Source organism: Nannospalax galili, unplaced genomic scaffold (assembly GCF_000622305.1).
Source record: "Nannospalax galili isolate Female #2095 unplaced genomic scaffold, S.galili_v1.0 scaffold218, whole genome shotgun sequence".
Lineage (NCBI taxonomy): Eukaryota > Metazoa > Chordata > Mammalia > Rodentia > Spalacidae > Nannospalax > Nannospalax galili.
Genome location: NW_008343207.1, coordinates 4494055 through 4516779, shown reverse-complemented (window position 1 = coordinate 4516779; position 22725 = coordinate 4494055). Strand labels below are relative to the sequence as shown.

The window sequence follows — 22725 nt, the reverse complement described above, 5'->3', positions numbered from 1 at the left end:
AGGGAGGGAGGGAGGGAGAGAGAAAGAGACTTTTATCAGGGCTGGGAAAATAGCTCAATTTGTAAAAGGTTCGCAACATAAGCATGAAAACCTGAATTTGATCCCCAGAACCCACAATACAACAACAAAGGCCTAGTGTGATGATACATGTATATGATCTCAGCCTACAGGGAGGCAGAGACAGGGGTATGGGAGTTCTCTGGCCAGCCAGTCTAGATAGCTTGGTTAGCTCTAGGCCAAATAGGAGACCCTGGCTCAAAAACCAAGGTAGGGGCTAGAGAGATGGCTCAAAGGTTAAGAGCACTGGCTGCTCTTGCAGAGGACCCAGTTTTGATTCCCAGCACTCTTATGGCGGCTAACAACCATCTGTGATTCTAGTTCCAGGAGAATCCAATGCTCTCTTTTGATCTCTTTGGACACTGCACTACACAGGTGCACTTACACACATGCAGGCAATACACTCATACACATAAAATAAAAATAATAAAATATTAAAAACAAAAACAAAACAACACCAACAAAAATACCCCAAAGTGGATGACTCCTGAGGAAGACACCTGAAATTGACCTGTGGCCTCCACACACTTACCCACATGCACACGTATTCATGCAAACATGTATATATGCATACTCCCCCACATACACACAAAGAAGGAAATACTCTTACCTGTATTGTTGAATTAGGCGTCTAGACAAAAATAAAGCATAACATAGTTAAGTACAACATATGGATGTTTACAGCTTTTTCAGACTTCGGCTAAAGGCCATTAGAAATGTCACCAAAAGGACAGCAGAGTTTCTCTACCCAGGACCTGGTCTACATACTGCTATCTACGTCATAATCACTGCATTTCCTTCCAGTCTTGCCCTTCCTTATGAAGTACCACGGGTCACCTCATTACACTCAGGAACTTGTCAGAGGCCTCCACCCTGGGCGTCACTATTCCTTACTGTCACCTGGCCCTCACTGCCCCAACACTGGGGAAGGAGAGGCACAACTTGCCCTGTGGGCTGATCAAAATACGCCTGCCTTTACTGGAAAGCCACCATCAATGGCCCAGGGGATTGCCACAGTCTGCTCACTGGTCTCCCACCCCAAGCCCCCACCTAATGCCAGTGCAGCACAGCTCTCCTCCCAAAGAGCTCACCATTCCACCCTCATTGCCACATAACCTGTTGGGCTGAAGGAGATTGAGGTGGCAACAGGTAAAACATGCTTGGGAAGGCCTGTGCTGAGAAAGCACTATACCCAGTAATACTAAGGGACTTCAGGACAACTTGACAGGTCAAACTGAAGAACTCAAGTCTAGAAGACCAACTTAGAAAAAGAAAAGACCTGGAGAGATGGCTCAGTGGTTAAAAGCACTAACTGGTCTTGGAGAGGACCCAGATTTGGTTCTCAGCACTCACATGGTGGCAAACAACTACCTATATAACTCCAGTAGTAGGGCCGCCTTCTGGCCTCTGGGGGGGAACATACACACATGTGGCACACATACATACATGTAGACAAATCATACATACTAATGAAATAAAAATAAATATTTTTTAAAAAGAAAGAAAAAGGGGGCTGGAGAGATGGCTCAGCAGTTAAGAGCACTAATTACTCTTACAGAGGACCCAAGTTCGATTCCCAGTACCCACATGGCAGCTAAGAACCATCCTTGACTCCAGTTCCAGGGGACTCTGATGCCCTCTTCTGACCTCCATGGCATTGTACAGCACGAGTGCACTCACATACATGCAGGCAATGTACTCGTACATATAAAATAATAAATATTTAAAAAACAAAAAAAAAGGAGAGAGGAAAGGTAGACTTGACTCTGAACACAGATGCCCAGATAAGTAATGGGGCAAATCAGGGGGAACCTTGGACAGAATGGTATATTTTCAGTCTTCTCTTACAGATCTCCCTCTCCTCTACCAAGTGGGACAGGGCCTTGGTCACTGACTGATCCAGTTCAGTCACCAGCATGGGGATAAGGGCCTCCCCACTGGACCTTGGTCCCCACTCAGCCCCTGCCAGCCCTTTCTTGACTGCCCTCTCCACCTCCTACCAGAATGGATGGCTCGTCCTTTTTCTGCTGTTTTGAGAGCATGCTTTTTGGGGGACTAATAGGATTATTTCTGTCATAGAGAGTAAAATGCTTTATGGTTTCTAAAGTTGTTAGCTATTAGTAAATAATAAATATTAATATTAATAATAATAAAAACTTGGGCTAGAGAGATGGCTCAGTGGTTAAGAACACTGGTTGTTCTTACAGAAGACCTGGGTTCAAATCCCAGCACCCACATGGCAGCTAACAACTGTCCATAACTCCAGTCCCTCTGTCCTCCAAGGGCATTGCATGACACGGGTGCATTTACCTACATGCAGGCAATACACACATACACATTAAATTAATTAATTAACTAATTAATTTTAAAAAAGTTGTTAGCTATTAGTAAAGACTGCCTTATCCAGGAGACAGTATTGGGTGGTATCAAGATGAATGAAAGAAATTTAAAACTGAATGAAAGCAAAATGTGATCTAATTACATAACAAAAAAATACTTAAACATTATTTCAATAGTCACTGATACTAAAGAACTCGAAAACAGAACTTTCCACTTTGTCAGTCATGTGCTAAAATCATTCAATACGTGTTTTAAGAGTACAAAAGCCAGAAAACACAACCAGTCAATCCACTTCAAGTTAATCTTACCCTCAGGATCACAGAGCTGCTGTAATGAGCCATGCGGAGGGCTTCAGTTTCTTCACATTGTGCTATGTCTACCCTTCTGCTGCATTCAACAGCCTGTTCCACCAGGAATGCTGGGAATACCATTTCCAAGGGGAAAAAAACAGAAGAAAATTTTCAACTATCTAATGGATACTGAAAACACTGTAATGTATATTAAATGGCAAAATAAGTTGTAATACAGAAATGCAGCATGGGTTTTTTGTTTTTTTGTTTTAATTTTTTTATTGAATTTTTGTGTATTTCACACAGAAAATCATCTTTATAACCTTTCCCCTTTGGTACCCTCCTATAGCCCCTGCACTGGAGTTCATACATTCTGTCATTTGTGTTAAAGCCTATCATGTAAAGTTAGTGTCCCCAGATGTCCCTCAGTGCAAGTTCATCTACTGGGATCTAGTCAGCCTATCTAGAGTCTCTCCATTTAAGAAGATCAGCTCTTCCTCACCTAGTAGTAATCAGCTGCCAATAATACTTCGACTAATATTGGGGTCTGCTGTTTGTTTCCACTGTTGTGTGCTGGGTTTTTGTCTAATATGCAGAATGTTTAAAATAGGGCTTAGGGCCCAGTGTAGTAGTGCACACCTTTGATTCCAGCACTTGGAAGGCAGAGGTAGGTGGTCATCTGTGAGTTCAAGGTCAGCCTGGTCTACATAGCAAGTTCTAGGCCAACCAGGGTGACATTAATAGTGAGACCCTCTCTCAAAATGAGTAAATTAATAAAATAAATAGGGCTTAACAGATGGTTTTCAACTAGGAACTACATGTACATTAACTCTAAATTCAAAAGGCACAAAAGACACTGAGTAGAGCTCCCCTTCAACTCCTGCCCCTACCTAAATCCCTGCCCCAGAGGCAGCAGTGTGATCTGCCTGCTTATCTTTCAGAAATAGTCTATGCAAATAAAACATGTAAAAGGGTGCTTTTCACAATTATTTTTCCCATTTTGGAAACAGATGCTTGACACTCTATTTTGCCTCTTTATTTCCATGAACAATGGTTATCTTGAAGATTCTCTGGCGCAGCCAGTGAAGGGATAATTAGCGTTCTCTTGTGGATGCGTATAATTACTCCCCAGTTCCCTGCTAATGGCCACTGCACTTGTCTCTGCCTTTCCTGTTGCTGTCACAATCTGCACAGGCTGCATGGGGATTCTGCATGTGGGCCAGTGCTTCTGCAGGAACCTTTGTAATTCTGATCCATGCTACATTGCCCTTGACAGGGGTGGGACCTACTGTTTCCAGCTATGGCAGGAGAGTGTCTCTTTCCCCACAGCTTCACATGTTCTGAGTTTTGTCAACCTGATAGGTGAAAATAGCTTCTCAGTTTGTTGAGACAAGGTCTCATTATGTAGCACAGGCTGAATTGAAACTGGTGATCCTCCTACCTCCGCCTCCCAGGCTGGGGTTAAAGGCCTGCCCTCCTTACCCATCTTTGGCTGGCCTTAACTGACACTGGTTCTACTACTGGCAAGATGAAGCATCTGAATACAATCCAGTTCCCTGTTGCTCATTAGACACTCAAGGCTGGTTGAAGGCTCAGAGAACCATAGCTTTGATCTTCTACTGCCCAGGGCTTAGAATTTGGCTTCTCTGCTCTTCTGCAATGAAAAGCAGGTCTCACCCAGGCATGTGAGCACAGCAAGAGTACAATGTCCCAGAGTTTTGTTTTGTTTTGTTTTTTTGGGTTTTTTTTTGTCTGTTTGTTTTTTTTGGTCTTTCTGAGACAGGGTCTCCTTGTAGTCTCAGCTGGACTGGAATTTGTTGTGTAGACTAGGCTGGCCTTGAACTCACAAAGATCTGCCTGTCTCTGCTGGGATTAAAGGCATGCACCATCACTCTGGGCTACAATGTCTCAGAGATACCACTGTGGGAGTCAGCCCAAGCAAGAAATCTACACAGCCAAGCCTGGGATGCATACCTGGGGATCCCACTACTTGGAAGGCAGAGATGGAAAGATCTTTGGTTCAAGACCAGCCTGGGCTACATAGCAAGACCCTGTCTCAAAAAAAAAGAAAAGAAAAGAAAAAAGAAATTGTATGCTTCTCCATTTCCTCATCTAAAAACAAACCAACAAAAACTAGAGATTCTAGCCAGACCTCAAAGGATAGTATGAAGATTTCAAAATTTTTTAATTTGATTTGTGTACTTGCTCATGTAGGCTACAGCATGTAAGTGGAGGCCAGAGGTCAACCTATGGGAGCTGATTCTCTCCTTCCACTATGGGAGTCCCAGGGATTGAACTCAAGCATCAGGCTTGGTGGCAGGTACCTTTACCCACTGAGCCATCTCACCTGCCCCCAGTGTGAAGATTAACTGGAGAAACCACACCTCACTCAGTACGGTACCCAGTACATGGCAAGTGCTTGATCAGTGTTATATGGGCCCAGCCCCTGAAGTGTTCTACCAGGAGTCAACTGGACTGTAGGGAGTGAGCTGCTCAGCACAAGTATTGAAGCAGACTAGCAGAAAGGATCCTGTCAGGCAGTAAATGGAGAAAATAGACTTTGAAGCCTTTCAATTTGAGATTCTTCTAGTTACAAAGCCTGTTCACTCCCAAATGTGGGCTGCTGACAGGGATGTCTTTTGGGACAGGAAGAATAGTGGCACTTTCTTACCTGCAGGATTATTATCTGTGCACAGAGATGACGTGAGAGGCGAAGGAAATATCAGAAAACCCAAAGATGTGTTCGCAGTCTGCAGAGGGACCCCATACTGCAAACACAGCAACCAACAGCAATCGTGGGGTTAGACTGAGGCATTCATCAACATGTACAAGGCAAACACTGGTTGTCACACAGAATTGCAGGTTTGTGGACACAGTGCTGATCAAAGAGCAGGTACAGCTCTTGCCAACACAGACCTGACTTCTAGCTGTCACATACTTAGACCCACACCTTTACATTTTTTTTAAAGTTTTTTTTCAATTATGTGTGTGTGTTTATGTGTGGGTATATACAAGTAAGTATAGGAGGCCAGAAGAGGGTGTTGGATCCCCAGGGACTAGAGTTACAGGCAGTTCTTGAGCTGCCCAAGGAGGAGGCTGGTAACCAAACTCAGGTCGTCTGAACGAGCAGTACAAGCTCTTGACCACTGAACCATCTCTTCAGCCCCTTAAAAATTTAGACAGTGTCTTCCTGTAACCTCAACTGACCTGGAACTCAACTACTAGACCAGGCTGGCCATGATCTCACTGAGCTCTGCCTGCCTCTGCCTCCTGAGTGCTGGTTATTTCACCACGGCCTTGGACTCACAGAGATCTGCCTGCTTCTGCCTCCCGAGTGCTGGGATTAAAGACATGCGCCACCACACCCAGTGATTTATGATTTTTATGATATATATATAATTTTAGTAGTATGTGAGTGTACCACATGTGTGCAATGCCAGATAAGGCCAGAAAAGGGTGTCAGATTCCCTGGAACTGTAGTTATAGGTGGTTGTTATCCACTATGTGGATGCTAGGAACCAAACCTAGGTCCTCTGCAATAGCAATCAATGCTTTTTTTTTTTTTGTCTTTTTGAGACAGGGTCTCCCTTTAGCCCCAGCTGTCCTGGAACTCACTATGTAGACCAGGCTGGCCTGGAACTAACAGAGATCTGCCTGCCTCTGCCTCCCAAGTGCTAGGATTAAAGGTGTGTGCCACCATGCCCGACTAGCAGTCAATGCTCTTAACAACTGAATCATCTCTCCAACCCTGTCGCATATGACTTTTCCGAAAGCCTTTGGTATTAGTTATTATTCCCCATATTCCCTTCTCTACCCTGCCCTCCCAACCCCCACAGCACTTATCCCTTCCTCTTCATTACTCTCCTTTTTTCCTTTATATCACTGCATTCTATTTCTTCTCCTTTGAGAGTACCCACCCCCATGGCCGTCCCTTACTAGTTTCCTAACCTCTATGGGTTTTCTAAACAAGAGACACACACTTCTAAAGAACCAAAGCTAGATCCACATATGAGAGGAAATATGCAATGTTTGTCTTTCTGAGTCTGGATTCTCTCTCTCAGGATGATTGTTTCCAGCTCCAACTATTTACCTATAACTGTCATAATTTTGTTGTTTTTTTTTTTAACAGCTGAATAACAATGCATTGTGTGAATGTATCACATTTCATTATTCATTCATCCGTTGATGGGTATCTAGGTCGTTTCCATTTCCTGGCTATTGTGAATAGCAATGAACATGGATGAGCGGGTATCTCTATGGTAGGATACAGAGTCCTTTGGGTATATCCCCAAGGGTAGAATAGCTAGGTCATGTGGTAGGTCTATTTCTAGCTTTTTGAGGAAACTCCACATTGATTACCATAGTGGCTGCACCAGTTTGCAGTCCCACCAGTGGTGAATAAGTGTTCCCCTTTCCTCACACTTATGCCAGTGTTTTTTGTTTTTTTTTAAGATTTATTATTTTGGGGTTTGAGAGCTAGCTCAGTGGTTAAGAGAACTGGCTGCTCTCACAGAGGACCTAGGTTTGGTTGCCAGCACCCACATGGCAACTAACAACTCCAATTCCAGGGGATCCAATGCCCTCTTCTGGCCTCCATGGACACTACAAGCAAAACATTTATAAACATACAAATAATTTGATTTATTATTTTATGAGTGTTTTGTCTGCATGTATGAAAGTGCACCATGTGCATGCAATCATTTGTGTTTAGTTTTAGCCATTCTAACTATGGTAAGATGAAATCTCAAAGTAGTTTTGATTTGCATTTCCCTGATGACTAAGAATGTTGAACATTTAAAAATTTTTTCTCAGCTATTTGAATTTCATCTTTTTTTTGGTCTTTTTTGAGACAGGGTCTCCCTGTAGCCCAAGCTGTCCTGGAAGTCACTATGTAAACAGGCTGGCCTTGAACTCAGAGATCCACCTGTCTCTGCCTCCCAAGTGCTGGGACTACAGGTGTGCACCACCACGCCCAGATGAATTTCATCTTCTGAGAACTCTTTAGGTCCTTGCCCCAATTTTTAATTGGGATGTTTGTTTTCTTGATGTTTAGGTTTCTGGTTTTTTGTGTATTCCAGAAACTAACCCTCCATCAGATGTGTAAAGATTTTTTTTCCCCACTCTGTAGGCTGTCTCTTCACTGGAATGATGGTGTCCTTTGCTGTACAGAAGCATTTTATTTAATGAGGGCCTATTTGTCAGTTGTTGGTTTTAATGGCTACCCTATTGTGGTCCTGTTCAGAAAGTCCTTTCCTATACTTGTGAGGAGTTCAAGCAAATTTCCTACTTTATCTTCTATCAGATTCAAGATATCAGGTCTTATGTTGAAGTCTTTGATCCATTTGAGTTTTGTGCTTCATAAGAGATAAGAATCTAGCATGCCATTAATCCCAGGCAGAGGCAGGTGGATCTCTGTGAGTTCAAGGCCAGCCTGATCTACATAGTGAGTTCCAGGACAGCTGGGGCTACAGGGAGACCCTGTCTCAAAAACACCGAAAGAAAGAAAGAAAGAAAGAAAGAAAGAAAGAAAGAAAGAAAGAAAGAAAGAAAGAAAGAAAGAAAGAAAGAAAGAAAGAAAGAAAGAAAGAAAGAAAGAAAGAAAGAAAGAAAGAAAGAAAGAAAGAAAGAAAGAAAGAAAGAAAGAAAGAAAGAAAGAAAGAAAGAAAGAAAAGAAAGAACAAACACCAATACTCCTCAACCTCAAATTATTCCACAAAATTGAAAAAGAAGAAACATTATGGAGTATTTCCCTGATATCAAAACCAGACAAATATATAACAAAGAAAGAAAATTACAGGTCAACCTCTCTGTTGAACATAGATGCAAAAATAATCAATAAAATACTTGCAACCCAAATTCAAGTCAGCTTCATCCCAGAGATGTAGAGATGTTCAACATACATAAATCAATAAATGTAATCCATCACATAAATAGACTCAAAATGACAGACCCCACATGATCATCTCATGAGATGCAGAAAAAGTCTCTAACTAATCTACCATCCCTTCATGATAAAAGTTATGGAGAATCTAGGCATACAGGGAATGTACCTCAATATAATAAAGGCAATATACAACAAGCGCACAATCAGTCAGCATCATGCTAGGTGGAGAAATTTAAAAGCATTGACACTGAGATTAGGACAAAGATGTCCACTCTCAACATTCCTGTTCAATATAGTGCTTGACCTGGGCGTGCTGGTGCTGCCTTTAATGCTAGCTAGCACCTGAGTGGCAGAGGCAGGCAGATCTCTGAGATTGAGGCTAGTCTGGTTTACATAGCCAGTTCTAGACTAGCTAGGGCTGCAGGGAGACCCTGTCTTAAAAAGCCAAAAAAGAAGGGTCTGGAGAGATTGCTCAGCAGTTAAGAACCCTGGTTGCCCTTGCAGAGGACCCGAGTTCGGGTTCCCAGGATTCACATGGTGACTAACAACCATCTGCAAGTACTGTTCCAGGGGATCAGATGCCTTCTTCTGGCCTCTGTGGGCATTGCATACATAGGTGTACTTACATACATGCTGGCAAAACACTCATACACATAAAAATAAATCAATAAAAAATAAAAGCATATATATGTATATAGTGCGTGAGGTGTTGCCTGGAGAAATAAGGAGATAAAGGGAGTACAAATAGGAAAAGATGAAGTCAAAGTATCCTTATATGCAAATGATATGATTCTATATATAAGACTCTACGATTCCACCAGAAAACTCCCAACAGTTGATGTATTATTAACACATTCAGCATAGTAGCAAAATTAACATACAAAATAAGCAGTAGCCTTCCTGTATACTAACAACAAACATACCAAGAAAGAAATCAGGGAGACAGTCTCGTTCATAATAACTCTCAAAAAAAATCCTGGACTAAATCTAAGAAGTGGAATACTTATATAATAAAAGCTTTAAGACATTGAAGAGGGGCTGGAGAAATGGCTCAGTGGTTAAGAATACTGACTGTTCTTATGAAAGACCTGGGTTCGAATCCCAGCACCCACATGGCAGCTAACAACTGTCTGTAATTCCAGTTCCAGGGACTCCAACAGCCTCTTCTGTCCTCTGCAGGCATTGCACGACACGGGTGCACTTACCTACATGCAAGCAATACACGCATACACATAAAAATAATAAATAAAAAATTAAAAAAAAATTGTTAAAGACATTGAAGAAGATACCAGAAGATGGAAAGACCTCCCATGCTCATGAATTGGTGGGATCAATACTGTGAAAATGGCCACCCTACCAAAAGCAATCTACAGATTCGGTATAATCCCCATCAAAATTTCAACATGATTCTTCACAGAAATAGAAATAATAATCTTATACTTCATATGGAAACACAAAAAACCCAGGATAGCCAAAACAATCCTGAGCAATAAAATAACTGCTGGAGGTATCACCATTCCTTGATTTTAAATTATACTACAGAGCTCTAGCAATAGAAACAGTATGGTACTGTCATAAAAAGACACACTGATCAATGGAATAAAATTGAGGACATAAACATCCATGTAGCTATAGTCACCTGATTTTTGACAAAGAAGCCAAAAATACACATTGGAGGAAAGTCAGGATCTTTAACAAATGGTGCTGATCAAACTGGATAGCTACATGTAGAAGGAAACTAAATTCTTACCCCTCTCTCTCTCTTTTTTTGGGGGGAGGGGATTTTGAGACAGTGTCTTCCTGTAGTCCTGGCTGGCCTGGAACTCACTATGTAGACCAGGCTAACTTCAAACTCACAGAGATCTGCCTGCCTCTGCCTCCAGAATGCTAGGATTAAAGGCATGTGCCACCACACCCAGCCTGTTCTTACTTTTTGCAAGGCCTTCAGGCACATCATTAAGTTATTAATATGAGATCTCTCAAATTTTTTGATGTAGGCACTTAGTGCTATAAAACTGTCTTCTTAGGACTGCCTTCATTGTGTCCCAAAGATTTTGGAAAGTTTTGTTTCCATTTTCACTCAAATCTAGAAATTTTAAAATTTTCCTCCTGATTTCTCAAGTGACCCAATTTTCATTTAGTAGTATGCTGCTTAGTTTCCATTAGCTTGTATACTTTCTGTAATTTCTGTTGCTGTTTATATCCAGTTTTTTTCTTTCGTAGTTAGACTGCAGGATATTATTACAATTTTCCTATATTTGCTGACATGTGCTTTATGTCCTAATATATGATTGATTTTGGAGGAAGTTCGATGGGTTACTGAGAAGAAAATATATTCTTTAGTGTTTGGATGGAATGTTCTACAGATATCTGTTAGAGCTATTTGATTTGTGATATAATTTAACTCCAGAGCAACTGAAGAAGACACCCAACATTGACCTCTGGTCTCCACGGGCAGCCACACACATATCTGTGCATAAACACCAAACTGTGTATGATTTTAATATGTGTCATAGCTGCTAATTAAATAATGAATGATACTGAACAATGATTTGTTCATCCCTGTGCCCAGCTACCTAATCCCCGTCTGCAGAGGCTACATCAGCTTCTCAACATATGCCAAGGGGAATTCCATAATTAAACAGGCCACAGATACAGTGACAAACACACATCTCTACCTCCCAAATGCTGAGATTACAGGCATATAGCAGTACACTTGGCTTTTAAAAAGTTAAAGTTTATTCAATGTTAACAGGTCACATTTTATAGGTTTGCTAATGAATAGATATAAAATGGCTGTGTGATTATTTTATAAGTCTGTAAAAACAAATACAACTTTGAGATGTGGACCAGGCATCCAGGAAGTCTACTCCCTGTGCCCAGGGGCAGGCCTCAAGTGTTCTGCTATGCCCTCTTAGGTTGAATAGAACAAAGAATCCCACAGAGACAAAGTGTGGTGACCTTAAATCCTAGGTTCAAAATTTCAATAGTCAGTCTGAATTCCCATGATCTTTGACTGAGAAGTACCACATTAACTATCTGTGATATCAATTCTCTATCTCAGGAAAGGCAGTTTCTACACTGATACTGAAATTAGCTTACAGAGTATTTCAGGACACTTAAGTAGTTGCCATCAAGTTCTTGCTTGGCTCACCTCATATTTAGTGGGATTTGGAGCATCCAATGTGGCTATGGAAGGCACATCTGATTCGGAATGCATCGTAAAACCACTTGATGTTTTCATCAGTTGGTCAAAATTGTTTTCATTGGGTATTTCCGGATTAGTAAAGGACAGTGCAGGCTTGTCTGTTTTCAGAAGCATTCAAAATTGCACAGAATATATGCATATTACATGCGACATATGGAACATTTTGGAATTCATTTTTAGTAGCAATAAGGCTGATATGAAAAAATTGTCTTTCCGGGCTGGCAAGATGGCTCAGCAGGTAAAGGAGCCTGCTGTCAAGCCTAACAACCTGAGTTTGACCCTGGAACCCCCATGGTAGAAGGAAAGAACTAGCTCCTTAAGTTGTTCACACACCACACACACACACATACACACACACACACACACACACACACACACACACACACACACCCCACACACAAATAGATGTAGCAAAAAAGGCTTTTGCATATTTGCTTCTTCCAAATTTCCTGAGGCTCGTTAAATGAATGGATGAGTTCATAGTGAGTTCAAGGCCACCCTGGTTAATGCAGTAAGTTCCAGGCCAGCAAGGGTTACACAGCAAGATCTTGTGTCCATAAAGCAATACACAAACAAACAGGATCACTAGACTTGGCTGCATTTAACAATTTAGTAGTAACATCTTCTTGGCCTACAGAGAAATAACATAACAGAAGGCAAGAAAGAGAGCCTGCCATTTTCTCCAGCACAGAGACAAGAGTCTGCTCCTTCAGCCTCAGAGGGAACCTTTCTCCAGGTGGCTATGGGAAGAAAATACTCATCGATACTTGCACAAAGCCTGTGCTGGGGTTATGATTTAGACAGTCACTGGTCAACTGTCACTTCAGATAAATTACAGTACATTCATCTGAGCCTTTAATCAGGAGGGGAACAAACCCAAAACATGTAAAGACATTGGAAAAAGATAATGAAGCTTAACTGACAAAGTGAGAAATGTGCCTCTGGTCTTTGATACAGAGAACATTTCACACTCACGTAGACTTTGGATCCACACACTGGCTTGAGCTAAATGCTCAGGTAAAAATAAAGATCCTGTTTTCATGCAAATATTTGTAGTAAAAATAAAAGAGAAAAAGGAAATGGAAACCACAGATAATGTTTGAAGCGGAGCCTGATTTTCAATCATTATGCTAAGAGAAATTATGCAAACACACACACACACACACACACACACACACACACACACACACACAAGCATGCACACAGAAGCACAACCTGAATTCCTATGTGTACAGAGTATAAACACCTTTGAAGTTAAGGGTAAGAGTTCAAAAGACAAGCCTAGCACAGGTACTTCTGAAGACAGTGTGTGCTAAGGGTCTATAAAGTTACCTTGTTACCTGTGAAATGGCCTTAGGATATAAATTATTCATATAGCCAAAACAGATGGGTGCTTTAAGGTAAACAGAATATGATATTTTCCCATAAGATAACTTTAAAAGAAAATCTCTACAGAGTTTCACAAAATACATCAGCATGAAATACTTACAGTTTGAAATATGAATGCAAAAAATGGATGGGTTGATCTGGTCAATGAGTTTAAATACCCTGTGAGGTGGATCTGCTGTCAAATTCAAGGAATAGATGGCTGCTTTCTGACTACAGAACTGACTATCACCCCTGAAAACGAAAGAAAATAGCAACATAAAGTTTAACAGAGTAAGTCCACAATCTAAGTAGATTTATTAAACTACCAGATCCCTTTATGGTACTATGGCAACAGCTACATGGAGGACACAGAAAGCATGATGGCAGAACTGAACTCATTTTTATTTATCTGGTATTTAAATGTTTCAGTTCCTCAGCCTGGAATGCCTGTCCCCCAACTCCACACTGCCCAACTTGTACTTGTCCCTCAGCAACCCAGTGCAGCTCAGATCATCTTTTCTAGAAGGCCTTCCCTGGCTTAGCTGAAATACATGGCACTGCCCCCCATTCTCCATGGCTCTGCCTCTCGCCTCTCTCTCTCTCATCCAAAAGTAAGGTCTTGAAGGTGGAACGGGACAAACTTGGCTTTATGTCCCTGGTGCTGGCATGCAAGAAGTGTATGAGAATGGTATAGGGAATGGCTCAGTGGCATAGCACCTGCCTAGCCTGTACCAGGCCCTGATTCCATCCCAGCACCCTAAAAAAAAAAAAAAGGGCTAGAAAGAAGTTGAGAATCTCCAGGTTTCTGGCTTGGTTCCTTCTGAAAGGGTGATGGCAGAAGAAATCAAATCAGAAACCCATTGACCTGGTCAATGTGTGTGTGTGTGTGTGTGTGTGTGTGTGTGTGTGTGTGTGTATGACCAAGGACCACACCTAAGGCCTTGCAGATTAGGTAAACTGTACACCAGTCCCTGCCAAGCCATTTAAAATATATATTTACTTTAATTTATTTATTTATGTGTGTACATATCTATGTGAGTACGTACTACATGTATATAGGTGTCTACAGAGGTCAGAAGAGGATGACAGATCTCCTGGAGCTGGAGTTACAGATGACCATTAACTGCCCAACATAAGTGCTGGAAACTGAATTTGGGTCTCTGCAAGAGCAGTAATTGCTCTTAACGGCTGAGACATCTCTTCAGGCCCCCTCTTTTTTTTCTTTTTTGCCCCTACTTAGGACCTCATGCATGCTAGTTAAGCATTCTACCTCTGAACTACATCTCCCAGCTAGTCAAACGTTTTTGTTTTGTTTTGGAGACATGGTTCCCTGTAGCTCCAGGTGGCCTAGAACTTGATATGTAGACCAGGCTGGCCTCATCTCACAGAAATCTGCCTACCTCTTCCTCTTGAGTGCTGGGATTAAAGATGTGCACAACCATACCAGGCAAGCAAACAATCAAAAAAATTTTTGAATTTATTTTTATTTTATGGGTATAAGTGTTTTGCCTATGTGTATGTAAGTGCACCCATGTCATGCAATGCCCATGGAAGCCAGAAAAGGGTGTCAGATCCTCTGGGATGGAGTTATAAATGGTAGTTAATCATCATGTGGGTGCTGAGGACTGAACCAGAGTCCTCTATAAAAACAACCAGTGTTCTTAACCGATGAGCCATTCCTCCAGGCATATCAATCAATTTTTAATGCAGGACTATTACGTGGTTGGAGCTGGGCTGACACTGATGGAGATATCCCTGTGCTCTAGGTCTGAGGTCCTTTCTCAAGGGCTTCACAGATTTAGTCCTAACTTCCAATCTAGGGATCTGCAAACACACCTGGGTTGTTATTGTTTTAATTTTATTGTTGTTGGTGGTGCATGTATAGGGTGTGTGTTTGTGTGTGTGTGTGTGTTATACATGTGTGTGGTGTATGGGTGGGCAGGGGGGGGTGCACCTGTACAGGCACAGGGAGGTCAAATAATGAGTGTTCTACTCTAGAGATCTCTAGTGATTCCCTCTCTCTTCTCCCTATAGGGCTGGGGTTACAGGCAAGTGTGGAGCTGCCCAGCTTATGACATGGATGCTGGGCTCTGAACTCAAGTCCTCATGTTTGAACAGCAAGCACTCTTGCCTAACAAGCCCATCTCCCCAGACCCTGTTTTTAAGACAGGGTCTCATGTAGTCTAAAATGGCCTTGATCTCCCAAGTGCTGGGATTTCAGGCATAGGTCACCAAATCCTGCTATGCTTGTTTTTTGCTTGCTTATTTGTTTGTTTGAAGAGACAGTAGCCCCAGCTGTGCTGGAACTTACTCTAAGTAGACTAGGCTGGCTTTGACCTCACAGACATGTGCCTGCCTCAACCTCCAGCATGCTGGGACTAAAAGTGTGCCCCACCACACCCGGCTGCTATGCTTGTTTTCGTAAATAAAGTTTGATTAGAGCATAATTACACCTGCTCTTTTATATATCATTGGTGGCCATTGTTCAACAATGTAGAGTTGAGAAACTTCATCAGGCACCTGTGTGACTTGTGAAGATTAAAAGATTGTCTGTCCCTTTACAAAGTTTGCCATCCTCTGTTCTAAATAGTATAGTCTATACCTAAAGTTACTGTTTTAATAAATGGCACTCTAATTAAAGAATGACATTCTTGTTGGACCTGGTGGTGCATGCCTGTTGTCCCAGTCAGAGACAAACTGATTTTCAATGAAAGCTGAACCACGTTCTAGTCAGATGCCGGAAAATGAACTGACTCCAGTGCCTGCTCTCCAGGTTTCTTCACAGTTAGAGGTAGGTTCAGTTTCCCCACTAAGTTGATAAAGTCATTTCTCATGGGAAAAGTCCAGTGTTTCCTAAAGGATTGAATCTATCAAACACCAGCTGCTAAAGCATGCTGTAGGGCTGCATTTCAAGCAGTTCTCTCTGTATTTAGTAGTAAGCTGGCCCATCCCGAATGCACGAACGTTTTTAAAGGGCTACTTTTTTTCCAAATGGAAATACCATTTCCCATCATTTCCCATGCACTGTGGACTGTGAGGATTCTTGCTTGATTTACTATAGAAAGGTATGCACAAAGCATTCCTGACTAGGTAATATACAGAGAAAAGGCTGGGACTGAGACAGATCAGTGGGTAAGGTGACTGCCACAGAACCATGAGGACCTGAGTTTGAATCTCCAGCATTCACAAACCTGTAACCCCATCACTTAGGAGGGTCAGAGAAAATTGGGTCCAGCCTAACCAAAAAAAAAAAAAAGGACACTCTTCAGTTCAGTGAGAGATCCTGTCTCAAAAAAACTAGGTAGAAGCTGGGCATGGTAGCAGTCACCTTTAATCCCAGCACTTGTGAGACAGCCAAGTGGATCTCTGAGATCAAGGCCAACCTGGTCTACACAGTGAGTTCTAGGCCAACAAAGCAAAAGCTATGGGAAGACCCTGTCTCAAAACAACCATAAAAAAGCCAACCAACCAACCAATAGAAATTAGGTAAAAAGCAATAGAGGAAGACAGCTGATGCCAACCTCTGGCCTGTACATATACAAAGGCAGGCACACCCATACACATACATGCACCACGCACATATATGCATACATCACACATACCTAGGCTGTATGAGACTAATTCACAGATGCAAACACATGGCATGTCATCTGTACACAGCTCAAATTTCAATCTCGGAGAGACTTACTCCACAGCATTCTCTAGAAGTAGCACAAACCCTTCCTTTGCCAGTGCTGTCAGTTCTCTACAGGCAGCCAGGGGACAGCTTCAGGGTGACACACCCTTTTGTGCAAAAGGCTACTGAAGGCTTCTGAACATAGGAAACCAGGTTGGAAGTTTCCTGCCTGGGGAGTTTTCACTTTCTGTTCCCAAATTTTATTATCCTGGTCAAATTACAATCAAAATTGTATGTCATATACTTACGTGACAACTGAAACTGAGCAGGCAGAAAAGACACTGAAATCTGTGGTGCTGCAGTCAGGATCACAGCAACAGTTGACATCACACTGTGCTGGGGACAGGTCACAGACACACAGAGCAGCAACTACAGAAGAATAAGATAGGGAGGTTCAGAGTATAAGCAGATGGTGGCTGCCCCCTGCCACAGCAGAGTATCACAAATTGCTGGTGCACAAAAGGTCCACCTGATTCCTATTATACTTTGGGGGAAAGTTGTGTGTCGAAATTAGTTACTTTGAGTACCCCAGGTCAGAGGTAACCCCAAAATGTCTAGTCACAAACCTGCTTGGAACGCTCTAGTTATAGTGACTCTTTACTTAATAAGATGCATATGGAACCTGGACACCTACTATTTTCAAAAACATTCACATGATGCTAATTGAGGCAGGCTTAAGAACCACCACATTGGAGCTGGAGAGGTGGCTCAGTGGTTAAGAGCACTCCCACGAGACACAGGTTCAGTTCCCAGCACCCACATGGTGGCTAATAACAGTCTCTAACTCCAGTTCCAGGGGTTTCAATGCCCTCTTCTGATCTCTGAGGGCATTGTACCCCAGGTACACTTACATACATGCAGGCAAAACACTCATACACATAACATTAAAAAAAAAAACCAATACATCTTACATCACCTGCCCACCGTAAGAACCTGGGGTTCAGCTGCAGATGTCCACAGTCCTCTTCCAGAGTATGGTATTGCAAGGAAGGACCTTTTAGAGTCTTTTTAAAAATTACATTTATTTATTTTGTGGACACATATATGTGGACACTCATGCCCTAGTGAGCATATGGAGGTCAGAAGACAACTTGAAAGAATCATTTCTTTCCTTCCACCATGTAGGTTCTGGAAATCAAACTCAGGTCGTCAGGCTTGGTGACAAGAGCCTTTTACCCCTGAGCCATCTCGCCAGCCCCAATGTATAATCTTGTCCCTTTCCCCATATACAGCCTGAAGCTGAGCTCATATTCACAAGTTCTTGGCCAACAATCAAACTGTTTCTGGGGTTTAAAAGGCCTCTAAGATGGCTTAGTGGTTAAGAGCACTGGCTGCTCTTGTAGAGGACCTGGTTCAGTTCCCTGCCCCTCATGGTAGCTTGCAATCATCCAAAATTCCAGTTCCAGGGGATCTGACGCCCTCTTCTGGTCTCCACCGGCATTGCAGGACACAGGTCCACTTACATGCAGGCAAAACACATACAAATAAATAAAATAATAAATTTTTAAATGTCTCTGGTGATTTATAACATAGGACAATAAACTTATGATCAGGATAATAAGGCAGAGAGGAGAGATAGGAATCTCGCCATGTAGCAACTTTTAATTTGTCAATACTGATAACCATCTGGATTTTCCAGTACTCCATTTTTAACAGCTGAAGAACTTTTTGTTTTATAAACTTTTTATTGAATTTTTGTGTATTTCATACAGAACATCTTAACCAATCTTAATCATCTTTATATACCCCTTCCCCACTGGCACCCTCCCTTGGTCCCCTGACTGGAATTTGTACATTTTGTCATTTTTGTTAAGATCCATTGTGTCAAGTTAGTGTCCCCAGATGTCCCTCAGTACGAGTTCATCTACTGAGGTCTGGTCAGCCTATCTAGAGTCCCTTCCTTTAAGAAGATCAGCTTGGGGGATGGAGAGATGGCTCAGGGCTTAAGAACACTGGTTGTTCTTGCAGAAGACCCGGGTTTGAATCCCAGCACCCACATGGCAGCTAACAACTGTCCGTAACTCCAGTTCCAGGGGATCTGACAGCCTGTTTTGTCCTCCACACCGGCATTGCATGGCATGGGTGCCCTTATCTACATGCATACATATAAAAAATAAAAATAATAAATATTGAAAAAAAAGATCAGCTCTTCCTCACCCAGCAGTTATCAGCTGCCAATAATTCTTCAACTAAGACTGGGGCTTGTTGCCCATTTCCACAGTTCTGTGCTGGGTTTTGTCTGTTTGAATTTGCATAGGTCTTGTGCATGCTGACACCATTGTTGTAGGTTCATATGAGTAAGGTCCCAGGAGCTTGTAGGACTGTATTTCCGTATGGTCAAGCACTTCCTCCCTGGCTCTTACAATCTTTCCACCCCCTCTTCTGCAATGGTCCCTGAGCCCTGGGTGGGTGGAGTTTAACATAAGAGTCCTGTCCAAGGCCAGGCGTGATGGCACATGCCTTTAATCCCAGCACTTGGGAGGCAGAGGCAGAGGCAGGTGGATCTCTGTGAGTTCCAGGCCAGCTGGGGCTACAAGGAAAACCTGTCTCAAAAAGATGGAGAAAAAAAAAAAAAGTCTTGTCCAAGGACCCACACTCTGTAGACTCTTAATCTCTACATTTTAGCCATTTGTGACCTTTTGTGTTCCTGGCCCTCTGTTGCATGAGGGAGCTTCATTGATGAGAACTGAAAGATGCATTAGTGTCCTCTTTACTCCTTGTTCTATGTTCCATGAGCCTTAGGTATAGAGGTTGCATTATAGATATGCCACTTAGTCTTGGGCAATTCATAGACAATGCCTGTGTGTGACAGTTGTGGAACTCTGTAATAGTCTCCATCTGTTGTAAAAGAAGCTTCTTTGATGGGTGGTGACTGAGATACTTATCTGTAAATATAAGGATCCATATTTTGCACAGAGTAAGAAATCATATTTGTCTAGGGTGTGACAGCCTTGAGGTTTTTCTCTAAGATCTAAGACCTCCCTAGTCATGTTTATCTGGCTATGTTTACAGTACCACATATGAGTTTCCTCCCATCGAGTGGGCTTTAAGTCCAGTTAGGAAGCTCTTGATCGGATGGAGAACTTTCTGAGGTGAATAAAAGACAGGCCAGTCCAAAAATCTGAGTTCTGGGCACTGAATCTTGGCTATCTTATCTCTATTTACCACTGATTTAGCTGCCCTATTCACTCATTCTCTGTAAAATGGGGGGAAATCCTTTCAAAGAAATAAGAGAGCATGAGAATAACAAGCACTGATTTCATGGTACAGACAACCATGGGGAGGGAGCAATTAACAAAACTAGGGCTTCAATCATTTCTGTTGCTGCTTGTTCTTTGTTTCCTGAGATGGAGTATCACATAGCCCAGACTAGCCTAGAGCTACCTATATAGCCCAGGCTGGCCTTGAACTCCGAAGCCGCCTACTGCGACTGCCCAAGTGCTGGAATCACAGGTATATAATACTACATCCACTCACCTAAGGCTTCAATCTTAGCTGTAATATTTTGTTTGCTGTTTTGGAAAACAAGCTACAAAGAAAGAAAAGGGTTTTCAGCCAATGCTAATGAGATCATACAACATTCTTAATTGTATGAATGAACTGTTTCACAATAAAAACCGAGTTTTAGAGACAGAGGCATGGTGGCACACAACTGTAACTACCAGCACTTGGGAGGCAGAGGCAGGAAAGATGTAAGCTAAAGGTCAACCTTGGTTATGGTCAACCTTGGTTACTTAGCAAGACCATGTCAGGAAAAATGACAGCAAGGGAGGGAGGGAGGGAGGGAGAGATGCAGACAGGACGTAAGGGGCTGGAGAAACGGCTCCATTTAAAAGAGGGAACTGGGGGCTGGAGAGATGGCTCAGTGGTTAAGAGCACTGACTGCTCTTGTGGAGGACCCGGGTTCAATTCCCAGCACCCACATGGCAGCTACGAACTGTCCTTAACTCCAGTTCCAGGGGAATCCAAAGCCCTTTTCTGACTTCTGCAGCATTGCACGACATGGGTGCACTCATGTAAATGCAGACAATATACTCATACACATAAAATAAAAATAATAAATAAAATATTTTTTTTTAATTTCAAAAAAGAGGGAACTGTTCTTGCAAAGGACCCAAATTCAGTTCCCCACATCCATGCCAGGCAGCTCATACTGCCTGTAATGGCAGCTCCAAAGGATTTAACATACTCTTCTGGCCTCCACATGCATCTGCATATACCCACATACACATAATTAAAACTAAAATATGCTGGAGTGGTGGCGCACACCTTTAATCCCAGGCACTTGGGAAGCAGAGGCAAGTAGATCTCTGTGAGATCAAGGCCAGTCTGGTCTACATAGCTAGTTCTAGGCTAGCTGGGGCTACAGAGAGATCCTGTCTCAAAATAATAATAATAATAACAACAACAACAACAACAACGACAGTTGCCAGGCAGGGTGGTATAGACCTTTAATCCCAATACTTGGGAGACAGAGGGATCTCTGTGAGTTTGGATCTCTGTGAGTTTGAGGCCAGCCTGGTCTACATAGTGAGTTCCAGGCTAGCTGGGTCTACAAGGAGGCCCTGTCTCAAAAAGACCAAACTAGGGGCTGGAGAGATGGCTCAGTAGTTAAGAGCACTGACTGCCCTTGAAGAGGACCCGGGTTTGATTCCCAGCACCCACATGGTGGCAACAAACCGTCCTTAACTTCAGTTGCAGGGGGAATCCGAAGCTCTCTTCTGACCTCCACGGCATTGCACAACATAGGTGCACTCACATACATGCAGAAAACACACTCATACATATAGAAATAAAAATAATAAATAATTTAAAGGGCAATAATAATAATAATAATGCCCCCAAAATGGGGTAACATGCTATGGAGGCATGTGAGGAGAAAGGGAAGGTTTTATCAATAAACACACAAAGACTTTCTAGTCTGACAGATAAGCTTGTTCCCTCTAGACAATATTCTCTCTAGACAAGGACTCCTATGCATAATCAGTAAAACCTACCCACTGATGTGAAAAATAAAGAGCAATTAGCCCCACTGCTCTAACACCAGCTATCTAAAATTAAGCAGTCCTAACCTACCTGGAAAATAGGTAACAGTACCCATATCATGGAGTTGCATGATGATTAAATGAGATACATCAGAATGACTGTTTCCAATCTAAAGAAGGGTCCCAGGGTTGGAGAGATGGCTCAGTGGTTAAGAACACTGACTGTTTTTGCAGAAGATCCAGGTTTGAATTCCAGCACCTACATAGCAGCTAAGAGCTGTCCGTTATCTCCAGTTCCAAGGGATCCAATGGCCTCTTCTGTCCGAGAGCATTGCACGACATGGGTACACTTACCTACATGAAGGCAATACACTCATACACATAAAATAAAAATAACAAATAAAAATATTGAAAAAAAGAAGCCTCCTATAAAAGAGGAAGTGCACATTCATCACCCATACTGTGGAAAACCAGTCCTTAGCATATGCCCTAGATATGGTGGTTTAAGCACAACCTCATGTTGAGGAGAAAATTCACTGACAGGTACGCATATGTGGATTATAGACAATCTAGTCCAAAAACCTTCAAGAGTTTCAAAAATAAATACTTGGCTCTACTGTCCCAGTTTGCACTTAACGACTTTACTAATTCACAAATCAACAGGCTAAATATAGTTTTGTTTCTACATTGAAGTATCAAATATATATCTCTCATTTTTTCCTTCTTGGGTCCTGGGGATTGAACCCAGGGCCTCATACATGCTTCATAAACACTCTACTACTAAGCTACACACCTATCCCTTGTACTTTTTCCTCATAAACTATTTAGAATTTTCAAGGAAGACCTTTTGGAGAAATTACCTGAAATTAACTTGTAGAGTTCAGGATATTAGTCAATAACATCTCTTTTAGCTACTA

The 22725-nt window shown here is 42.2% G+C and overlaps 1 protein-coding gene across 1 annotated transcript in view; it reads right to left on the bottom strand.

Annotated features, from left to right (window-relative positions):
• Tctn1 (tectonic family member 1) overlaps positions 1-22725 on the bottom strand; it is a 37206-nt gene that overhangs the window by 11827 nt on the left and 2654 nt on the right. Inside the window, exons 2-7 of the mRNA XM_017799726.2 lie at positions 17072-17192; positions 13269-13399; positions 11726-11877; positions 5359-5455; positions 2706-2815; positions 668-688 (exon numbers count right to left, since the gene is read on the bottom strand). Coding sequence (XP_017655215.1) covers positions 668-688; positions 2706-2815; positions 5359-5455; positions 11726-11877; positions 13269-13399; positions 17072-17192 — 632 coding nt within the window. The remainder of the gene's footprint in view (positions 1-667; positions 689-2705; positions 2816-5358; positions 5456-11725; positions 11878-13268; positions 13400-17071; positions 17193-22725) is intronic.